At 40.7% G+C, this 21026-nt stretch overlaps 1 protein-coding gene across 1 annotated transcript; it reads left to right on the top strand.

The window, feature by feature from the left end:
• Positions 1 to 4169: 4169 nt before the first annotated feature.
• LIPF (lipase F, gastric type) lies at positions 4170 to 18949 on the top strand. Its single transcript, XM_044236555.1, has 9 exons — positions 4170 to 4304; positions 4476 to 4593; positions 5379 to 5577; positions 6657 to 6766; positions 10999 to 11135; positions 12648 to 12794; positions 14847 to 14918; positions 15579 to 15650; positions 18716 to 18949. Exons 1-9 carry the CDS (start codon positions 4170 to 4172, stop codon positions 18947 to 18949), a joined length of 1224 nt encoding a protein of 407 aa, XP_044092490.1.
• Positions 18950 to 21026: the final 2077 nt, after the last annotated feature.

Below are 21026 nucleotides of genomic sequence, written 5' to 3'. Positions count from 1 at the left end.
TACTGGCTGTATTTTCTCAAAAAGGGAACAATCTCAGAGATGGTAACTCAACATGTGCGACACCCCGCCCAGGACACAGTGAACCCTCTGCAGATGTTAGTTACTGGTACCATCCTAGAGCTGGCCCATGGGCATTTTGAGCACACTTAACCTGCCCCTGAATGCCTCTGAGCTCATGTTTATGACTGGGTTGTTGGGACATCCTATAAGTTAAACCATAGGTAAAGTGTCTTCACTTTACAATGCCAAATCACTTAATGAGGCAATAGAAGGTGAAAATTATGGCTCCTAGACATATTTGATCAGATCTTTCTGGTTTGAATGTTAAAACACTGTTGGTTGTTCTTTATGTATGAGTTTGTCCCTTTCTAAAATATCTTTGTAAAGACATGTAAAGACATTTGTAAGAGACACTACTATATCTAACCCTACAGTAAAGAAGTAGTCAAACTTAGACCAGAGGGTCAGGTTGAGGTCTCAAGACCTTCAGTCTCGCTCTCCTGTAAGGTGCAAACTATACTAAGCATTCTACGTGTATGATGACAAATGATTATACTGCCTTTGTTGAAACATCAGCAACTGAGAAATCACCTCTTTCCAAAGAATCCCACTTGAGTCCAATGACACGAATCTTACAAAGCTCTTCTCTATACAGAATGAAAATCTTTCCATGTGTGACCTCCGAATACTGCTCCTAGTACTCACTAGTTTCTTTCTTTCTTTTTTTTTTAAGATTATTTATTTCTTTACTTGCGAGAGAGAACATGAGTGGGTGGGAAGGGCAGAGGGAAAGGAAGTTGCAGACTCCCCACTGAGCAACGGAGCCTAATGTCGGGTCTTGACCACAGGATTCGGAGATCATGACCTGAGCCGAAGGCAGATGCTTAACCCACTGAGTTTCCCTCGTGCCCCGGCACTTAGTAGTTCCTTAACGAATATTTATTGAATGACTTATTTCAGATGCACTACAAATGAAATTATTTGAAACTGTCCTTCACATTACGTCTCTTCAAATATTTGGGGACAAACATCACTTCTCCCTTGAGGCTTTTTCACCAGCTTAATATCTGAAGACCTGTAGTTGGTAATTACAACATAGAAGGGACGTCAGATGTTCTGGGTCTAATGTCAAATAGTCTGTCTATGCTGAGAAATAAGTGATAATTGCCATCACAAGATCAGAAAAGTAAAGGGCTATGAAAGTGCTCCTTTGGAAAAGGTTTGTAAATTGCAATTTCTATAAAAATGGTAAAGAACATCAGTTTAGTTCTAATAAGTTTGAGTATAAGCAGGATTCCTTATTTTCCTAGAGAAAATGCTGACCAGCTGTCCCAACTACCACATGTTGACAAGCAAGACTGATAAATTTTAAACTGGGCAACCCCAGTAACTCAGAATTTAAAAAAAAAAAATCATTCCTTTTATAACCAGCAGATTTTGTCACTGGGCAGTATGGATTTATAACCAAGATGCACAACAATTTTGGTGTTCTAGTTTCACTTTTCAAATGAGACCTTTTAAATTTTATAAATGGTACTACACAGACTGTATTAGATAAACCAAATGAACTGTATTCTGTACTTTTTTTTTTATAACCAGCTCAGATAAATTTTCATATAAATACATATAAATACTTTCTCACTTTTTTCTCTTTGGAGAGTATTATAGTATTTCTTATTATTTTGTAATTTAAATACAATTGCTATATAACATTATATCAGTTTCAATGTACACCATTAATGAGTCAATATTTCTATATATTGCAAAATGATCACGAAACTAACTCTAGTTAACATCCGTCACCACACATAGTTACAGAATTATTTGTTCTTGTCATGAAAACCTTTAAGATCCACTCTCTTAGCAACTTTAAAAAATACCGTACATTACTGTTATCAACTATAGTCCCCATGTTGTACGTTATATCCCCCTGACTTATTTATCTTATAGCTGGAAGTTTGTACTTTTTAATTCACCTCTCTCATTTCATTCCCCCTCTACTTCCCTACCTCTGGTAAACACCCCTGTGTTCTCTGTATCCATGAGTTCAGTTGTTTAGGTTTTGTTTGGGGTTTTTTGTTTGTTTGTTTGAGATGCCACACCTAAATGAGATCATATAGTATTCGTCTTTCTCTGACTTATTTCACTTAGCACAAGGCTCTTGAGGTCTATCCATGTTGTCACAAAGGGCAATATTTCCTTCTTTTTAAAGGCTGAATAGTATTCCAGTGTGTGTGTGAGTGTGTGTGTGTGTGTGTGTGTGTGTGTGTGTGTGTGACATCTTCTTTATCCATTTTTCCATCAGTGGACACTTACAGTGCTTCCATGTCTTAACTACCATGAATAGTTCTGCAGTGAACATGGGGGTGCCAATATATTTTGAGTTAGTGTGTTTTGTCCCCTTTGGATAAATACTCAGAAGTGGAATTATTGAATTATATGACAGTTCTATTTATAATTCTTTTGAAGAACCTCCATACTGTTTGTGTACCAATTTACATTCCTACCAACAGTGCACGATGTCTCCCTTTTCTCCATACCCAGGTCAACACTTGTCATTTCTTGTCTTTTTGATAATGGCCATGCTAACAGGTGTGAGGTATTTCATTGGAGTTTTGATTTGCATCTCACTTTTTTTAAACAAGAAGTATCACATTCTGTTGTATGGTTTGCAGGATAATTTATAAGATTATGTTCTCTACTGATAGGCACTTATTTAAGTCATTCCCAATCTTTCCTGTTATATACAATGCTGTAGTGAACATCCTCATACATATAGATGGTTTTAGACACATTTGTGGTTATAGCTGAGATTAAAATCTAAATGTGGAATAGAAGAGTTATGCATTTTAAATTTTCATAAATATTGCCATGTTCCTCTTGAAAGACCTAGCAAAAACTTACACTCCCACAAACACTTAGGTCTTCCACCCAATTTTGCCATCACTATGAATTATCAAACTTGATTTGATAGGTATTAAAACATTATAGTTTTAATTTACATTTCATTGATTATAAATGTAACAGAATATTTACAAATGTTTTTAAGTTGTAAGGTTTTAGGCCACTTTTCTCTCTAGGAAAGCTTTTTCATGTGCTCAACCAGTATTTATTGATTTGTTGGTCTTTTTTCTTACTGATTAATAAAAGCTAATAGGTATTAAAGAAAGTAATCTTTTGTCATAGAAGCTACAGATATTTTATGGAAGTTAACATTTTTTTTACTTTTGTAAAAAGACTTATTTATTTTAGGAAGAGTAAGAGAGAAACAAAAAGCAGGAGGGGCAGAGCTAGAGGGAGAGAGAATGTCCAGCAGATTCCCTGCTGCCCATGGAGCCTGACATGGGGCTCAATCTCACTACCCTGAGATCAGGACCTTAGCCCAAACCAAGAGTCAGACACTTAACCAACTGCACCACCCAGGAGCCCCTGTTTTTTCACTTTATAAAATATCTTATAAAAGCCTACCAAATTTGAGAGGACATTATGTGAAAGACTGATCGCGTATATAATAGCAGTAATGTGGTCCACTTGAAATTATCTTTAACTTCTCTGAGAAGTAGGTTGTTGTTTCTTACCTGTAGAATATGAGGGAGTTGAATTAGAAAATCACTGAAATTCTTTTAATATCATGATACGGGTTTTCCTCTTTGTTGTTAGATACTTTGTTGTTAGATATTTTGAACAACTGGTTGTGGCCATTAAGTCCATATAATTACCTCAGATTAATAAGCATTTATGGAGTGGCTATCATAAACAATGTTAAAGACATCATGATGGGTTTGAACCATGTTGTATTGAGATCGAATCTAAAAGAATCAAATGTTGACACAATGCCACCCAACCCCAACACACACACATGACTTGGGGCTCTCAAAAAGAGTTGACAAAAGCCTTAAACATAAGGCATAATAAGAATATAATATTATGCCAGACAATTAGAAGACATTTTGATCAATTAAGTTGAGCTCAATATGACTTGAAAACCAAGTAGGAAATGTTCTTAAAAGGCATCAAGGAGAGTGAAACATGTGAAGCATTAAAATACACATGCCGACCATCACATGTCCCAGTTTACTGCCCAAAACAGAATATAATCAAACCTTGCATGAAGGTAAAACTAGCACAGAATACAAGTATTATGAAAGCATCATAGGCTAACCACTGCCATGGTTTCTTCTGTTTCAGACAAGAGCAAAATGTGGTTGCTATTAACTGTGGCAAGTTTGATATCTGCACTTGGAACCACACATGCTTACTTTGGAAAATTACATCCTATAAGCCCTGAAGTGACCATGAATATTGTAAGTTACCAGAGTTGTGGGGCAGGGAACCCATAGAACCAGGAGCTACTACCATGACTTAGAATCAAGGCAAACTGAAGCTTTTACGTGACAAGTCAAGAATAACTTATCTACTTACTAGATGCTTTTAAAAACTCAACTGAAACTAGAAGCTTTGTTTTTCTTCATCAGAGTCAGATGATCTCCTACTGGGGTTACCCAAGTGAAGAGTATGATGTCATAACGGAAGATGGTTATATCCTTGGGATCAATAGAATTCCTTATGGGAAGAAAAATTCAGAGAATATAGGTATAATCCTCCCTCCCTTCTTTTTTCTCCCTTCCTCCTTCCCTTTCTCTTTTCTTCCCTTCATTCCATCCTTGTTTCTTTCCTTCCTCCCTCCCTCCTTTCATTTCTCCCTAAGGACTTAGTGAGTCTTGCTCATTCTAGAAATGAAACCATGATGAAACTTTATCTCTCATCTTCAGATAGATCACCATGAAGTTAGTGGAATCATGAACAGATAGTTATAATGATACGTGATAAGTGCAATGCTAGAACTCTGCAGAGGACATTAAACCAGAAGTTCTGATACAGATGCCTAACTCAGCTGGTAGAGATCAAGGAAAACTTGCTCTAGAAATAATGACTTAGCTGAGTCCTGGAGGATCAGGAAGAGTTAGCCAGGATGTGTGTGACCATGGGGAGGAAAGGGAGGCGATCTGAGGCTCATTTCCTCACTTACACAAAAATTTTATCTTTTTCTCATCGCAGGAAAATTGTGAAGTACAAGGAGAATAAAATTAAGCATGATCACCTATCACTTTACCACTCACAAGCCACTTAAATTAACATCACACTGAATTTCCTCAGAATATAAGTTTCTCAATAGCCTTCCAAGGTTAAACTGCACAATCTGATGCGTTGTGTCACTTGAGAAACCACCACCATAATTAAAATGATATATTCAAATATTCAACTCAATCAAGTAAAAGTATTTCATTCTAGTCGTCCAAAAGTCTATATCCTGTCTCCATGTTAATCTGAGAATGAGGAATGAGGATATAAATCTTGGATACAATTTTCTCCCTCAGGCCGGAGACCTGTTGCGTTTCTGCAACATGGTTTGCTCACGTCAGCCACAAACTGGATCTCCAATTTGCCCAACAACAGCCTGGCCTTCATTCTGGCAGATGCCGGCTATGACGTGTGGCTGGGGAACAGCAGGGGGAACACCTGGGCCAGGAGAAACCTATACTTCTCCCCAGACTCCGTGGAATTCTGGGCTTTCAGGTAAAGAAAAGGGACAAAGAAAAATGGACAATGAAAAATAAAATCGAGTTTAAAAAGCGTGAGTATTCATGTTTGCCTGTTCCAATCCAGTCCCATTTTAATACATTACACTCTCAGGAGGGAAGAAGCAAGTCCTTTTTATTCTAATCCCTTCTTGGATTCTGAGTCCAAGGGTAGCTTTTCCTCCATGATCTCAGTGCGTGTGATGAGCAGATTCCCTTTTCAAATGGAATGAGCAAAATGACCGATGCAAGGAAATTTGGTGCCTTAGCAGATTCCAAAAGGAAGATCTATCGAGATTTGGGAGGATATCCAAGCTCAGTTGGGGTTTCAAGAACCCAAGTCACCATCAATAGTGAAGAGGTGGGAGGGAGTTAATATGGACACCATGGCCAGCTTTTCAAAGGTTTCCTTTCTCTGGCCCTCTCATGCCCCATTCCTAAAAAGTGCTGATGGAGGGGGAAGCAGAAGAGATTTCAGTGGTGCTGCTAAAGCATAGAAAAGTGCTCTGAGTGTTCTAGGGCCTGCAAGGAAGCTCGTGTCTCTGGGGGAGGGTGGGGGTGAGAAAGAGAGACAGGTCAGGCGGGCTCTGCGGGCCACGCTGAGGCCTCCAGAGCTCACCCTGCGCACAATGAGAAGTCACCGAGCAGTTTCCAAAAAGGCAGTGGCAGGATCCCATTTTCATTTCTCAAAGACCATTCTGGCTGATCTTTGGGGAGTAAAAGAAAGGGCGCTCTGACTCATTTCAATTGACCCCAGATTGTGTACAATCTGTGTATAAATGATGATTAAATCTGACATTCATTTTTAGGGATAGCAAGAATCCCCACCGACAGAGGCTCTCTTGTTTGAATTAAGCTGCAGTTGTAATGCTCCATTTCAGAAATGACGTCAGCTCTTGATAAGAAGCCAGCCCCCCAAAAGCACCTGACACTCCCTCCCGGTCTATAAGCAGCAATGCTTAGAGAAGCCAGTTTTCTATTTTCCCAGAGAGAGGCTTAGCTATAAATAGGCTTGACTTTTAGAAATTATAGCAAGGGAATGTATTCAGTTTTATTTTGTCTTCGTTTTTCTCGCAGCTTTGATGAGATGGCTAAATACGACCTCCCAGCCACGATTGACTTCATTTTAAAGAAAACTGGACAGGATAAGCTGCACTATGTTGGCCACTCCCAGGGCACCACCATTGGTAGGTAAAAGCAGCTGAAGCAGGGGGCTTTTGTTTGTACAGACCACTTCCCAGTGGTTATGCAGGCATGTCGGTCATTGGGCTAACTGCTTTCCATCCATCATATAAAGGAATGGCTACGACAATCCAATGATATAGGGACAATGATCAAATCTGTTGTATATATGGGGAAATAAGACAGGAGGGGAAATAACTTGTGCAAGGTAACACAGGTAGGACGAATAGCGTACCTCAGATCCCAGCTCAGGCCATCCTACTCCCAAGCCCATAATCTTAGACACTGCACCTCCTGGCCTCTGGACTGGACATCCCATCCACTCAACCACATGAGTGGAACATCTGCAATGTGTCCTAAGAATATAGCAATAAATAAAGGAGATGAAAATTTCTGTCCTTGTGCTACAGATACTCTAGCGGGGAGGCAGAGAAAGTAATAAGGGTTATAAAGTAAAATACAGAGTAAGTTAAATAATGGTAGTGTTATGGGAAGCAAATAATCAGGAAAGGCTATGAGGGAGCATCAGAGGGGACACGGCGAGTTCAGATAGAGGATATCCCCAGCACTCTGTGAAGGAGATGGGGGACTGGGGTGTGAGTCATGTGTATGCCTGAAAGACTGATATTCTGGAAAGAGGGAAAAGCAAGTGCAAAGGGCCTGAGGTTGCAGACCTTCAAGGAATGGTGATGAGGTGATTCACTGTGTAGCTGAATCAGACACAAAGCAAGGGACGAGATGCGGGCACAGTCTAAGGAGGGCATACTGTTCAGAGCTTTTGGGGTGTTATAGGGATTTCAGGTTCTACTCTAAGTAAAGGGAAACCAGAGCAGAGTTTTGAAGATGGGAGTACCAGGATCTGACCTCAAGGCCCTCAACAGCATTAGAAGTTACACAGTCCCATTAACAGAATCACCCCAGCTGCTGATAAGGAACAAGGGTAGGGGTAGAGGAACCAGTTAAGGGATTCTTAGAGTGACCCACGAGAGGCATGATCGTGACCTGGATGCAGGTGGGTAGCTGTGGTGTATGGTTAGGTTCTCAATGTGTTCTGAAAGAGGAACCTATAGGACTTGCCTCCACATTGGATATGGGGCATAAGGGAAAGAAAGGGGTCAAGAATGATGTGAGATTTGTGGTCTGAGCACCTGGAGTGATGGAGATGCCCAGTCCACGAGGGGGATGGCTGTGAGAACAACAGATATGGTCCAGGGGGACAGGGGCTCTGTTTTCTCACTGTTGGGTACCGGACACCTGCTGGAGATCTGAATGTACAAAATGTACGAGAAACCGGGTGCAATAACCAGTAGAGTGAGTTCAGACAGGAAAGGGGAGGAGCCCAAGGACGAAGCCCGGGCTGCTCTTAGTCTAGAAGATGAGGAGGAATCAGATGAAGGAGCTGGGACGTCACGGTGACAGTGCTATGGGGAGCCAGGAGTACCTCATGTTCTGGAAGTCAAGGGCAGAAAGTGTTTCAAGAAGGAGAAGGTGGTCAGCTGTGGAAGAGGCTACTGATGAGTCATGGGAACTGAAGTCTAAGAAGGGACCTTTGGATTTGGCAGCTGGACAGGTGGAGGGACCTTCCGAACAGCAACGTCAGAGGAGTGGTTGGGATAAAGCATAATCGGGTGAGCTCCCGAGTGCGAGAGAGAAAGCTTTACGGGGAAGGGAAAGGTGGAAGCAGAAGGGGAAGGAGGAGTCACAGAGGAGGAATAATGACGTATTTTATGCTAGTCTCTGCTCTCAGCCAATGACTTGATTCCGTGCTGGGAATCTAAGCAATCAGTAGGTCCATATATAAACATCGATGCAGGTTGGAACTGGGTGAAGTTGGTGGTGGGCGCGTGGGTCTCACCTATAGAATTTTTTTAAAAGTTTATTTATTTGAGAGAGAGAAGGAGAAGCAGAATCCTTGCTGAGCAAGGAGTCCGATGCCGGACTCGATCCCAGGACCCTGGGATCATGACCTGAGGAGAAGGCAGACACTTAACCAACTGAGCTAACTCACCTATAAAATTTTAGAGAAAAACGTCAGAGGTCATGTCCCCAAGGAGATGAGAACTAGTATTCAGGTTGTTTTATAAATAAACACTGCTAGGGTAAAGGGCAGAAGGCAAGACTGGGCAGAGGGAGCAGCGGGGACGTGACACAAAAAGTTCCAAAAAGCTCTCGGTCAATTCTGTATGAGAAGGCTCTTGAGAGTCTCTTGGAGTGGAACCAGGTGGCTGGGCCTTTTTGGCCACTAGTTGAGCCCCCATTCAATGAAGACTACCCGGGGAAGGAATTCTTTAGAATTCTTTGAGAACCATGGATTCTCTTGAGCAAAAGTAAAATCAGACAAGAGTCACAAATTCTCTGCTGCTGGGGTTAAATAAATGCCTCAGACATGAGGAGGAATCTGGGCAGGTACAGCACAGCATGTATCCCACATGGACAGCAATCAAGTCAATATCCTTTTTTTTTTTTTTTTAAGATTTACTTATTTTAAAGAGAGAAAACATGCACATGCATACACAGGGACAGGGGCAGAGGGAGAAGGAGAGAGAGAATCTCAAGCAGACATCCCACTGGGCATGGAGTCCCACAGGGGCTCGATCTCATGATCCTGAGATCATGACCTGAGCTAAAACCAAGAGTCAGGTGCTCAACCGACTGAGCCCAGGTGCTCCTCAAAATCCTTTGAGGATCCTTTGTTTAAAAAGGGGAGATGTTCTAGATTACCAAAATTGACTCCTGTGATTTCCGAAACCATACAAAAGTTGCATCATTTTGGAGGGAAATCTGCCTTAACTTATGACACACTGTTGTTTTTGTTTTTTTTTTTTTTTTAAATAGCACACACTGAACAGAGTTTAACTTTTCCTCAATGATCTAGGGTTATAAAATTATTTCCTCAAGATGCAATGCAATGATTTCCTAGGATTTATGGAGATGAGTAAAACTGACACTAAGTGACTCCAAACTACCACTCTTTGGAGTTATCTGAATTTTGAAAATTCCATTCTTCTTTGTCACTAATGGATAATATGTCATCACTATCACCACACACATAGATTTCTGGAAGGTGTTTCTGCTTTGCATTTGCATCTTCTAATCTTCTGTGTACTGGGAAGTCAGATAAGTGTCCCTTTTAGGATTGTGTCACAAGTAGCGTTGTTTATTCTAAGCAAGGAAGTGTATTCTGAGAAGTCACCTGTCCTAACTGTGCTGGGACCTATAGATACCCACGCAATCTCTTCCTGTGTGATTCTTGCTTTCTCTGGGTGATAGGCTGGCTGTAATCTACAGAATTAGGCAATCAGGTAAAGAATCCCTTAGCAAATGCCATTCTTCCTTAAGTAGAATTAGGCAGAGGTAGGTGAGGTAAGTGTTCACATTTGAAAGTCTTTTTGTTGTTGTTATTGTTGTTGTTCAGAACTCTTTTGTCTAATCAATATGCTATTATTAACCATGGGGAGAGATTATCCTATGTAGTTTGACTGTATAGAGTTTAGCTTAATGACTCTTTGATCACATCCCAGTCTACTAATATGCTACCATTCAAAACAGCAATTCATTACAGACAAGAGCTGAGTATATTTATGGAGCATAGATGTTTGAATTATTGTGGCTGGTCTCTTGTCCAGCATTTACAGTGTGCTTAGTATCCTGGTAAATACCTTCTATAATTCACCTCACTTGGTTCCTTAAAAAACCCTATTAAAGCACTCATTTTTAGTCCCATATTTCAGATGAGGAAAATGAGGCTTTCAGTGCTTAGGTGACCTGTCCAAGGTAACAAATCCAATAAACCCCATAGCCGGGATTCAAATCTTGTTTGGTCAGATTTAAAATTTTTTCAATCTTTCCCACTTGCATACCCTACTCATATGAAGTGCTAATTAATTATCTCACGGTGATGACATGAATCTGAACTCAACAAAATCTGTTTGCAGTATAAGTAATTCTTCACCCCACATGAATCTTAAAATTGACCTGTTTTCTAAAGTCAGATGAAAGAACTTAACTTTTTACAAGTTCTAGCCTCAGGTTCCTAGAAAGAATCTATGAAAATAAAACAAATATACTAAAATTTGGTCGCTCTGAACAAGCAGAGGTGGTCAGTTTCTCTCTCTTAGTAAACAGCACTCTGTGTAAATCCAAATAATGTCCCACTTGTAAAACACACACACACACACACACACACACACACACACACACACATCTACTTTACTGGTTCCTTGTCGTTCTGTTTCAGGTTTCATCGCCTTTTCTACCATCCCCAAGCTGGCTAAAAGAATCAAAACCTTCTATGCTTTAGCTCCCGTTGCCACCGTGAAATACACCAAAACCCTTCTGAACAAACTCATGCTTCTTCCTTCATCCATCTTCAAGGTATGTGATTCTCTTCAGCTGAATCTAAGATGTCGAGTTGTCCGTGGGTCTCAGAGGGATGGAAAGAGAAGGGAAACACGGTGCGGACAACCATGCTTCTGGCCAAGAATGCAAATGGGCGGAAGCGTGTTTCAGTTCCTGCCTAGCAATGGCTGAATCTCCATGACAGCCGCGGAGATCCCCCTTTCTATCCACATCCTTGGTAGCTTTACGTGCGTTAGCGATACCGGGAGCGTCGGTCCCCATCATAGATGTTTCGTTTCCTTTGTATGTATGAAAACCACGATTCAGGGAAGGAGAAATAAGAACAAAAGCAAGAAAACCAGAAAGGGGGAGGGTAGAAAAGAAATGGAAGGAGAGGGAAAAGGAGAAAGAGGGGAAGGGGAGCAACACTCGTGGAGACAAGGACCTTAAGACCTTCATCAAATGCCCTTGACTTTCAGAACTTTAAAAGGGGTCCCAGAGGGCAGGAGTGTGGGTTGCAATAAACAGGAAATATTAAGAGTCTTGTATAGTAGGCACACACTGGAGGGAATTAATGATCCTTGTTTTCCCAACACTTAATCACCTACTTCTCCCACCTACCTAAACTGACGCACACAGACACCGATGCGCTTCCTTCAGGAGAATACTTTTACTGCAGTCTGTAAAACGTAATGATGCTATTTCCTTCCATGGTTTTGCACTATTCACTTCTTTTCACTCTGAACTAACTTGTGTGTTGAAAGCCCAAGAAACTCTATCTACAGTCAAATTACATATGTAAAGCTTTTGCTCAAAACGTGAAAAATGTGCAATGACTTTGAGTATCATTACCGGCTGCACTACTGCAGGTGTTTCTTTCCTACTTGGGCTCAGGTTTTCTGATGGGCAACGTAGATAGTTGGTTTAAAAATAATAATTAAAAAGCATTAGACTTTAAGTCAGGGGTTTGAGGCTCGGATCAAGATGGTAGCTTTATAGAATCTGTGAACTTTTTAGTCAGTTCTAGGTAAGCACAAGATCTCAACTATTTCTTAGCCTCCTGTTTCCTCCCTTATAATATGGGGATAACCCAGGTCTATTTTCCTCAAGAAGATTTAAGGCAAATAATCAAGCTCCCGAGCCTCATTGTCTTTCCAAAGGTTTTCCTGAAAATACAATGGGGTCACCATTTCGGCTTCTGATCTTTTGATGTTTTGTTGCATCACTTATGACATCCTGCCACGTTGTTTTATGATTTTTATTTCATGGCACTTATTAGCCCAAATAGACAGTAACTCTTTGTGTCTTACACATCTCCTCGGCAGCCACTATGTTTCTCAATGGAACAATAAATATTCAATGTTGGTCATCTGCCCTGTCCATTCCCCAACTTTATAGTGGGAATTAAATGAGAAAAAGAGTTTGAAATTCCTGAAACAAAATAAAGAAATACGAAAATCTCACCAGCCAATTTGCAACTAGACAAATTAATGAGTCTTCTTTGCCACTTCATGTTTACAAAACTGTCCCAATGCTTTTATTTTTCAGCTTGTATTTGGTGACAAAATATTCTACCCACACCACTTTTTTGATCAGTTTCTTGCTACTGAGGTGTGCTCCCGGGAGACAGTGGATCTCCTCTGCAGCAATGCCTTATTCATCATTTGTGGATTTGACACTAAAAACTTGAACATGGTTTGTATGCGTTGACATTTTGATTCTGAATATTTTGAGCAACATTTTGAGAACTTGTTCTGCCATGACTTAGACACAGTACTTTGAAAAACTAGGAGGAGTGGGGGCCTGGGTGGCTCAGTTGTTTAAGCATCCAACTCTTGATCTCAGCTCAGGGCTTGATCTGAGGGTCGTGAGTTCAAGCTCCACGTGGGGCTCCATGCTGGATATGGAGTCTACTCAAAAACAAATAAACAAAAAACTAGGAGTAGCTTCATTATTGTGTCCATGCTTTGTAGATAAGCCCAAGGGAAGTCACATCATTGCTCCCAGTTTCATTCCCTCCAGCTCCCTGCTGTCACCCAAGTGCTCCCTAAAGTAAACAGCATATAGAAAAAATAGTTAGGTAGTGAGCTCTACTCACTTTAGACCCCCTAAGTAATTGGTATAATACTTAAATTCTGTGAGGGGAGGCACTGAACCATATATTTTAGCAGGCTTCTCTGCTGATGTCTAAGCATTGACTGAATGTTCTTAATCCTGATAGTCACTCCCATAAATTTTATAAAATTTATTTCAGAGCAACTATTTATGTTAGCTTTTGTCCATACTCTTTATCTAGCTATTTCCATTGTTTCAAATTGGGTTTGGGTTTTAAAAACATATATGAAAAAGTACAGTTATCAAAAGGAGTTAAGAATATAAATTCCAGTTAAGAGCCTAAACTCCAATCCTTTTTTTGGAGCTGAGTTACAATCATATGTCTTGGTTTCCTTGTCCACCAAGTGTATTAGTGTGGAGATTAAATGAACTAATTTGTGTAAGGCTTAGAGAACATAGTTCAAAGCATATGGCTCATAGGAATTGCATATGTTTTGCTACTAATACTATTATATTTTGACAATTATCCTCACTCCGAATTGTTGGTTAACCAAGTTCATTGACAAGAAGATATAATTCTACCTCCAGGTTATCTACTTATTAAACAGTATTTACTAGGACACTACTAAGTGTTGTAGCTACTGGGGACACAATGGTGAAATCACAGATACCTTCCTGCTCTCATGGAAATCAAGGACACCCAGTCCTCTTTCTTAGTATTGGTCAGAATCTGTGGATATTTTAGAATATATGTGAAAAAGGGAAATTTCCTCCATTTCTGTTTTGGATGGTAAGTAGAAGACTCATCCCTCTGTCTTGAAAGCAAGTCCCTCTCCTTGGCTCTGAGAATGGCTGCCATTTTGTATGTGCAGTATGATGGAACCGTCTACCCTTGTCACACTGAGAAAAGGCAGAACAGATTACTGCATTCCATCTGTGAGAACCTTCTGAGAAAATTCGTAGTGAAATAGAGACAAGGAGCAAAGGGAATTCGAGGTTTCATCCTCCCACATGAACATTAAGTGCAAAGGTATTTCATTCTTCTATGATGATGGTCAATTTGTTTGACCCTAGCCATGGTCCTCTTTACAGTGGCACTAAGACCCACTATGAACCAGTCTATACAAGCTGAGACACGATTTCAGTTTGTTGTCTGGAGTCTGGTCACGGTGGATTAGAGCAGTAATAGGATAGCAGGATAGCACAATGATTGTAAATATCTTGTATGTGTATTCTGACTATATATCTGTATATATATATGTCATATATATACATATATATGACTATCATATATGAATACACGTACACATCTCGCTATATGTGCATACATTACATCTACTGTACTCCGACACTGGGTAGAGAGAAGCGAAAGCTGAGAAGCTAGAGATCTAGAGTAAAATCTCTGGCTCCACCTTGATATGAGCTGCATGTTATTGGACATTTCTCCAAACTTCTCTGAGCCCCGATTTCCATTTTGATCAAAGGGATGATGAGCTGTCCTCATTGAGTGGTGACAAATCAAACAACTGTCTCATGCAATTATGCTTTGCTAACTCTCTAGCAGCATACAAATATGTTGCTTGGCTCCTTTGGTGAACGCTGAATTTAGGCACTTGACCTGGATCACAAAAATTGAAATCTTAGCTATTTTAAGAAACCCAATATACATATGTGTGTGCCTTTGCTTCCTAGAGTCGCTTGGATGTGTATCTATCACATAATCCAGCAGGAACTTCAGTTCAGGATGTCCTCCACTGGTCTCAGGTATCATTTCTCAAATGCTCTTAAAACTTCTTTTGTGTGCCTGAACCCCTGGCCCTTTCCGTAAAGCACAATCTTGAAATACTCTATCAAATGCTCCTAGCAGGGAATTTTCCTGGCATGTGGCTGCCAGCTGAAAATAGCTATTCTGTCCATGTAAATGAAATCCTATGAGTGGCTCCTGGGTGGCTGAGTTGGTTAAGCTTCTGACTCTTGATTTTGGCTCAGATCATGATCTTGGGGTCATGAGCTCAAGCCCTGCATCAGGCTCTGCGCTGAACATGGAACCTGCTTAAGATTCTCTCTCTCTTCCTCTCCCTCTGCCCCTCCCCACCCCTCTCGCATGGGGGCATTCTCTCTCTCTCTAAAAAAAATGAATAAATAAAATCCTATGAAAACAATCACTTTGGGTAGCAAGGAAGAGAATGATTTTTTTTTTATGACTTGACATGTGAGAAAAAAATTATTTCAAGCAAAGCCACACTGAAACTTGCATAAATATCTGGTCCTAGATGAATAACATTCTTAACTTTTGGGAAGGAGAAAAATGTTTTTCAAAAATTGTCTAAATTGAAAGTAAACTACCTGGAAGGGTTTGAGTTTTGTTTTTCACATAGCAGGGAGAGTTTTTATTTCCTCGTATTATTCATTTCTCTCCATTAGGCTGTAAAGTCTGGGGAGTTCCAAGCTTTTGACTGGGGAAGCCCAGCTCTGAACATGCTGCACTTTCACCAGGTAAGCTTCTTAAAGTTGGAATTGCTCACATTTTGAAAGACAAAGATATAAAACTTTAAAGGTGAAATTATAATCATCAGGCATGTGTTTTCCAAAGGAATGTTGGTGTCCAGACTCATCGTTAAGGAAATTAGAAAGTAGATGGTAATTTCCTTGGAATCCATTCATCATGCCAGACATCACCCCGTCTCCATACTCTCTCTGTGCACTCAGCTCCAGTGGCTGCATTCAGGGTACCGCACCTCCACCTGGGAGAACCTCCTAGAACTCATCCCCCTGCACCTCCTTATACAACCCTGCCCTGGATACCAGCTGCCCAGCACACGGCCCTCTCTTTTCAGAAGTGCAGTTCACAGACACAACAAGCTGACAATTCAAACTGTTTAGGAGAAAAGCTGGAATCTCTGGTCTATTAAACAATAGCCCTTCCTTGGTCAACAGCCAGAGAAGTGATGCCACCATATTCCCAGAGATAAGATGTGAGGATGGCGTGCTCGCAGATTAAGGCTGGAGATACTCCTTGGCAGACAGGGGCCTTGTTGGAGAGGCAGACATACTGGCCACCCCCTGCCCTTGTTGCTGCACGAAGAAGCCAGGCTTTGGGTCCATCCCATCTGGGGCCCCACAGGCATTCAGACAGGAGTTTCTTCATTGCCCCACCCAAATATGTAATGAGAACACATCTGCAAGCCCTCAGGTTAGGGTACACCTGCAGACCATCACTGGCTACATTTGAATGGGAGAGCTACTCTGCAGCTTTCGTAATCTTCTCCCCTTCCTTCTCCTCCCACCCCGGAGTTTCCACCCACGTACTGGCCAAACAGCCCTACTGATTTTCATCTGCTTCCACAACTCGATGTTTAGAAGGGATTTCTATCTCTTCACGACAATATCTCATGCAACAATTTTTGCAACAATTTTTGATGTCTTTAAAGAGGCACAATCAGATCAAACACCATTGAAAACACTTTTTCTCCAACCATCGCCTTCTCAAACCCCCAAAACACAGTCATTCTTTGCATCTACCTTTCTCCTGGGCTCTACTATCAGTAATCAGCGGCATCCATCTTAGGGGACCTGAAATAACAAATCCCAAGCCCACCCTCCCTCCACCAAGCCATAGAACAATACAGATGGTCTTCAAGTAACTGAGCCCTGACACTAATTTAAGAGCCAGAAGGTAACATCTAGAAAACTCTTTGAACAACAGAGCATGAATAAAAGAAGGTAGGTTTATTATTATAAATATTCTCCACATTTTACCCTTCTCTCCACTAAAATAAAGTATTTAAAATATTATGGAAAATTATATATGATGAAATATTTTCCTATGACAAGTTGACTATTATATAAGGTGAGATATGGAAAAATTTCATTTATTGGATTAGTATTCTGCAGAGTAGGATCTAAAAAACCAAAAAAATTCTCTGTGGATAGTGGTAAAATTGGTGATGATTTTCTTATTCCGTTGTCCTGCTTTATAAGCCTCTTTAAAACCTATGTGTAAATGTTGATTTTCTAGAAATAGAAAATGGGACTGATGATAGCTTTTCTCAGAATTGTATCCAATATTTAGTCAAATCAGCCAAGTATTCAACAAAACAACCCCTTCAATGAACTGACTGACCTGCTAACTGACCATACTGGTAAGTCAGTACAAATCCAAAATAAATGACTCAAGACATTTCGAGATCATATTTTAGAGTGTCTGGTAGACTATTATAGTTAGAATCCAATTAAATGGGCGCCTGGGTGGCTCAGTGGGTTAAAGCTGCTGCCTTCAGCTGGGTCATGGTCCCAGGGTCCTGGGATCGAGCCCTCTGCTCAGGCTCTCTGCTGAGCCTCAGCGGGGAGCCTGCTTCTTCCTCTCTCTCTGCCTGCCTCTCTGCCTACTTGTGATCTCTGCCTGTCAAATAAATAAATAAAATCTTTAAAAAAAAAAAAGAATCCAATTAAATCCACTTTCTTGATTTGGGGTAGAAATCTAAATTTTTAATTTGTAAGAAACGTGATCTAAAGATTTGCTATTCATTGCATGGTCCGGGACCAATAGTATCAGCATTCACCTGGGAATGCAGAATCCTGGCTCTTCCCCTAGATGTACTAAATCAGAATCTTCATCTTACCCAGATCCCCAGGTGTTTCACAGGCCCTTTCAAGTTTGAGAAGCACTGACCTAAAACACTGCATCCACTTTGCTGTGAATAAAGGGGACTTTCTCTGAGCAATCCCTGCTAAGAATCTACTTCTATAATCCAACCATGCCATGTGCAACAACATGGATCAAACTTGAAGGCATTATACAAAGTGAGATAAGTCAGACAGAGAAAGTCACATTCTGTATGATCTCACTTATATGTGGAATCTGAAAACAAAACCAACAGCTGAATTCACAGATACAGAGAACAGATGCGTGGCTGCCAGCGGCGTGGGGTAGAGGGTGGGTGATATGGGTGAAGAGGCACACATTTCCAGTTTATACAATAAAGCCTTGAGGATGTCATGTACAACATGGTGACTACAATGAACAATGCTGTATTGTATATTTGGAAGTTGCCAAGAAAGTAGACCTTAAGGAACACCTGGGTGGGTCAGTTGGTTGTGCAACTGCTTTTGGTTCCGATCCTGATCCTGGAGTCCCGGGTTGGAGTCCTACATCAGGTTCCCTGCTCTGCAGGGAGTCTGTTTTTCCTCTTGACCCTCCCCCCTCGTGCTCTTTCTCTCATTCTCTCTTCAAATAATAAATAAAATCTTTTAAAAAAAGAGATACAGAGAAAAAAAAAACGTTCAAGTAGATCTTGAAAGTTCTCATCATAAGAAAAAAAAAACTGTAACCATGTGTGTCATGGACAATAACTAGAATTAATGGGGGTGATTATTTCACAATATATGCATCTATTAAAGCATTGTGTTATACACCTGAAGTTAATACAATGTTATGTGTCAGTACACCTCAATAGAAAAAATCATCAACCAGTGCAATATCCTCTAGCCAAGAAATAAGTATTGAGGTTTAAAGTGCAGTTACTTATAAACACTGGAGTTCTTTCTCTCTTATGTTTTAGCCCACACCTCCCTACTACAACTTGACGGACATGCATGTGCCAATTGCAGTGTGGAACGGAGGCAATGACTTGCTGGCCGACCCTCGAGACGTTGACCTTCTGCTTTCCAAACTCCCCAACCTCATTTATCACAGAAAGATCCCTCCTTACAATCACTTGGATTTTATCTGGGCCATGGATGCCCCTCAAGTACTTTACAATGAAATTGTTTCTATGATGGGAGAAAACAACTAGTACTTCCCCATTTAAAGACTTAACCACTTATTGTTCCAAAATAAGTTCTTCTCTCACACATGGTTTTCTACTGTGTTTGGGATTCAGTGACTCTTTCTGTAATTTTCACTTCAGAAATAAATCAGCATCAACAATCTATCCAGTTGTCATTATTGATGTCAAGTAAGTTTATATTTTTTGTTTTTCACTTAAGATGGGTCTGGAAACACTTGAAAGGACACATTCCTGGGGAGGTGAAATGTCTCTTCCAGTCTTCCCATTCCAGTGATCTTCTAAACTCAACATAGATTGTGAGACAGGAGTCATGAGTGTTGCCAAAAGGCCATTGTGGGATTGAATACTGAACCCTCTGCTGTATGCTTGAGATCGAGTACACGGCTTTCTACTTGCTGAAGCTCATTTTCTCGCTGCTGATATTCCTTGCCGTTTTGCATATTTAATCCCATGAAAAGACAAATTAAGCTATCAGCTGAATGAAAGTCAGCTCACTTTCACTTCCTAGAGGGAAGAGGGCAACAAGCAATAGGGAGCCATGGTTCTGGAAGTTGGGGTACAAAGTGTGTCCTGCATCCCTCCTGCTGTTCTATACCCATCCCTAGACCTTGACCACAGAACATGGGACAATGAGCCAAAAGATTTTTTACATCACTGCCACCATTCTGGCACCCACAGGATCCAGAAACTCTGCCACTGGTAAATTTCAGTCAGAAGATACAACTGCCGCCAGTTGGTGCACTCGCCCCCCAGAATGGCTCCTCCAAATTTCTAGACTCTCCAGTAAGCACAGCCTCCCCTGAGAAATTCTATCAACCCTGTAATAGTGTGACTCATATTTTATAAATTAAGCTTTTTGGGTCACATGTTTCATGCTATAAAATACAAATGAGATCAAGACTATCTTGTACCCACATCTCATGACGAAGCATAGGGAGTATTCACAAAAATCTGTTAACGATTTTTATTACACTGCCACATCCCTCAACCTTTGCTAGAAAGTCTGAAGCCTTCTTGTTTGTTTTACCCCTCTTTATTTCAAAAGTGGCAACAAGAAATTGCTTTAAAAAGATCGTTTGAAAGTCTATTTCAATGGTCTTTGACAGCGGGCTTTAAGAAACTGACATGAGAATCTCAGGGAGTAGCGACCAATATTCATGGTGGTGGAGAAGGTTAAGGAGGCATCCTTCTCAAGAAAACAACAATCATTCTATTCGTATAGTCTCCTAGCTTTTGTAGCTAACTGCCTTTCTTCTAGTCTGCATTTAGAAAACATGGGCAACTTTGGTTTTAGTTGTTGGATCAGGAGGGAGCAAACCATAAGTGACTCTTAATCTCACAAAACAAACTGAGGGTTGCTGCGGGGAGGGTGGGAAGGAGAGGGTGGTGGGGATATGGACATTGGGGAGGGTACGTGCTATGGTGAGTGCTATGAAGTGTGTAAGCCTTACAATTCACAGACCTGTACCCCTGGGGCTAATAATACATTATATGTTAATAAAAAATTTAAAAATTTAAAAAAACCAAAGCCACAAGTAAATATATTTGTTCCCACAGAAGCTCTGCTCATGTTCCTCATTCCTAAATTCAAACTGTCAGCCTCTCAGCTGATCTTCAAGGACTCCTTTCTCTAGCTATTACCTTGCTCCCATATTGACTTGAAGCAAATTTAAGATGTTACCTTTTTCACCCATGAGTATTTCAGATTGTATTTCTAGAAGATCAAGTCACTTTTTTGTAACCTAACAAAACCAGTATCACATCCAAAATATTCTTAATATCATTAAACTTCCAGTCAGGGTTCAAATTTCCAAATGTGTCATCAAGTGTCAAAGTTTTATACAGTTTGTTTAAATCGGAATCCAAATAAGCTCTTTGCCTTGATTTTGTTGTTGTTGGTTCTTTTTAAAAGATTTTATTTATTTACTTGACAGAGAGAGAGAGAGAAAGAGACGGAACGCAAGCAGGGGAAGCAGGAGAGGGAGAAGCAGGCTCTCCGCGGAGGAGGGAGCCCGATGTGGGGCTCGATCCCAGGACTCTGGGATCATGACCTGAGCCAAAGGCAGACGTCTAATGACCGAGA

The sequence above is a fragment of the Neovison vison genome, chromosome 2 (genome assembly GCF_020171115.1).
Source record: "Neovison vison isolate M4711 chromosome 2, ASM_NN_V1, whole genome shotgun sequence".
Lineage (NCBI taxonomy): Eukaryota > Metazoa > Chordata > Mammalia > Carnivora > Mustelidae > Neogale > Neogale vison.
This window is presented reverse-complemented; position numbering and strand designations above follow the sequence as displayed.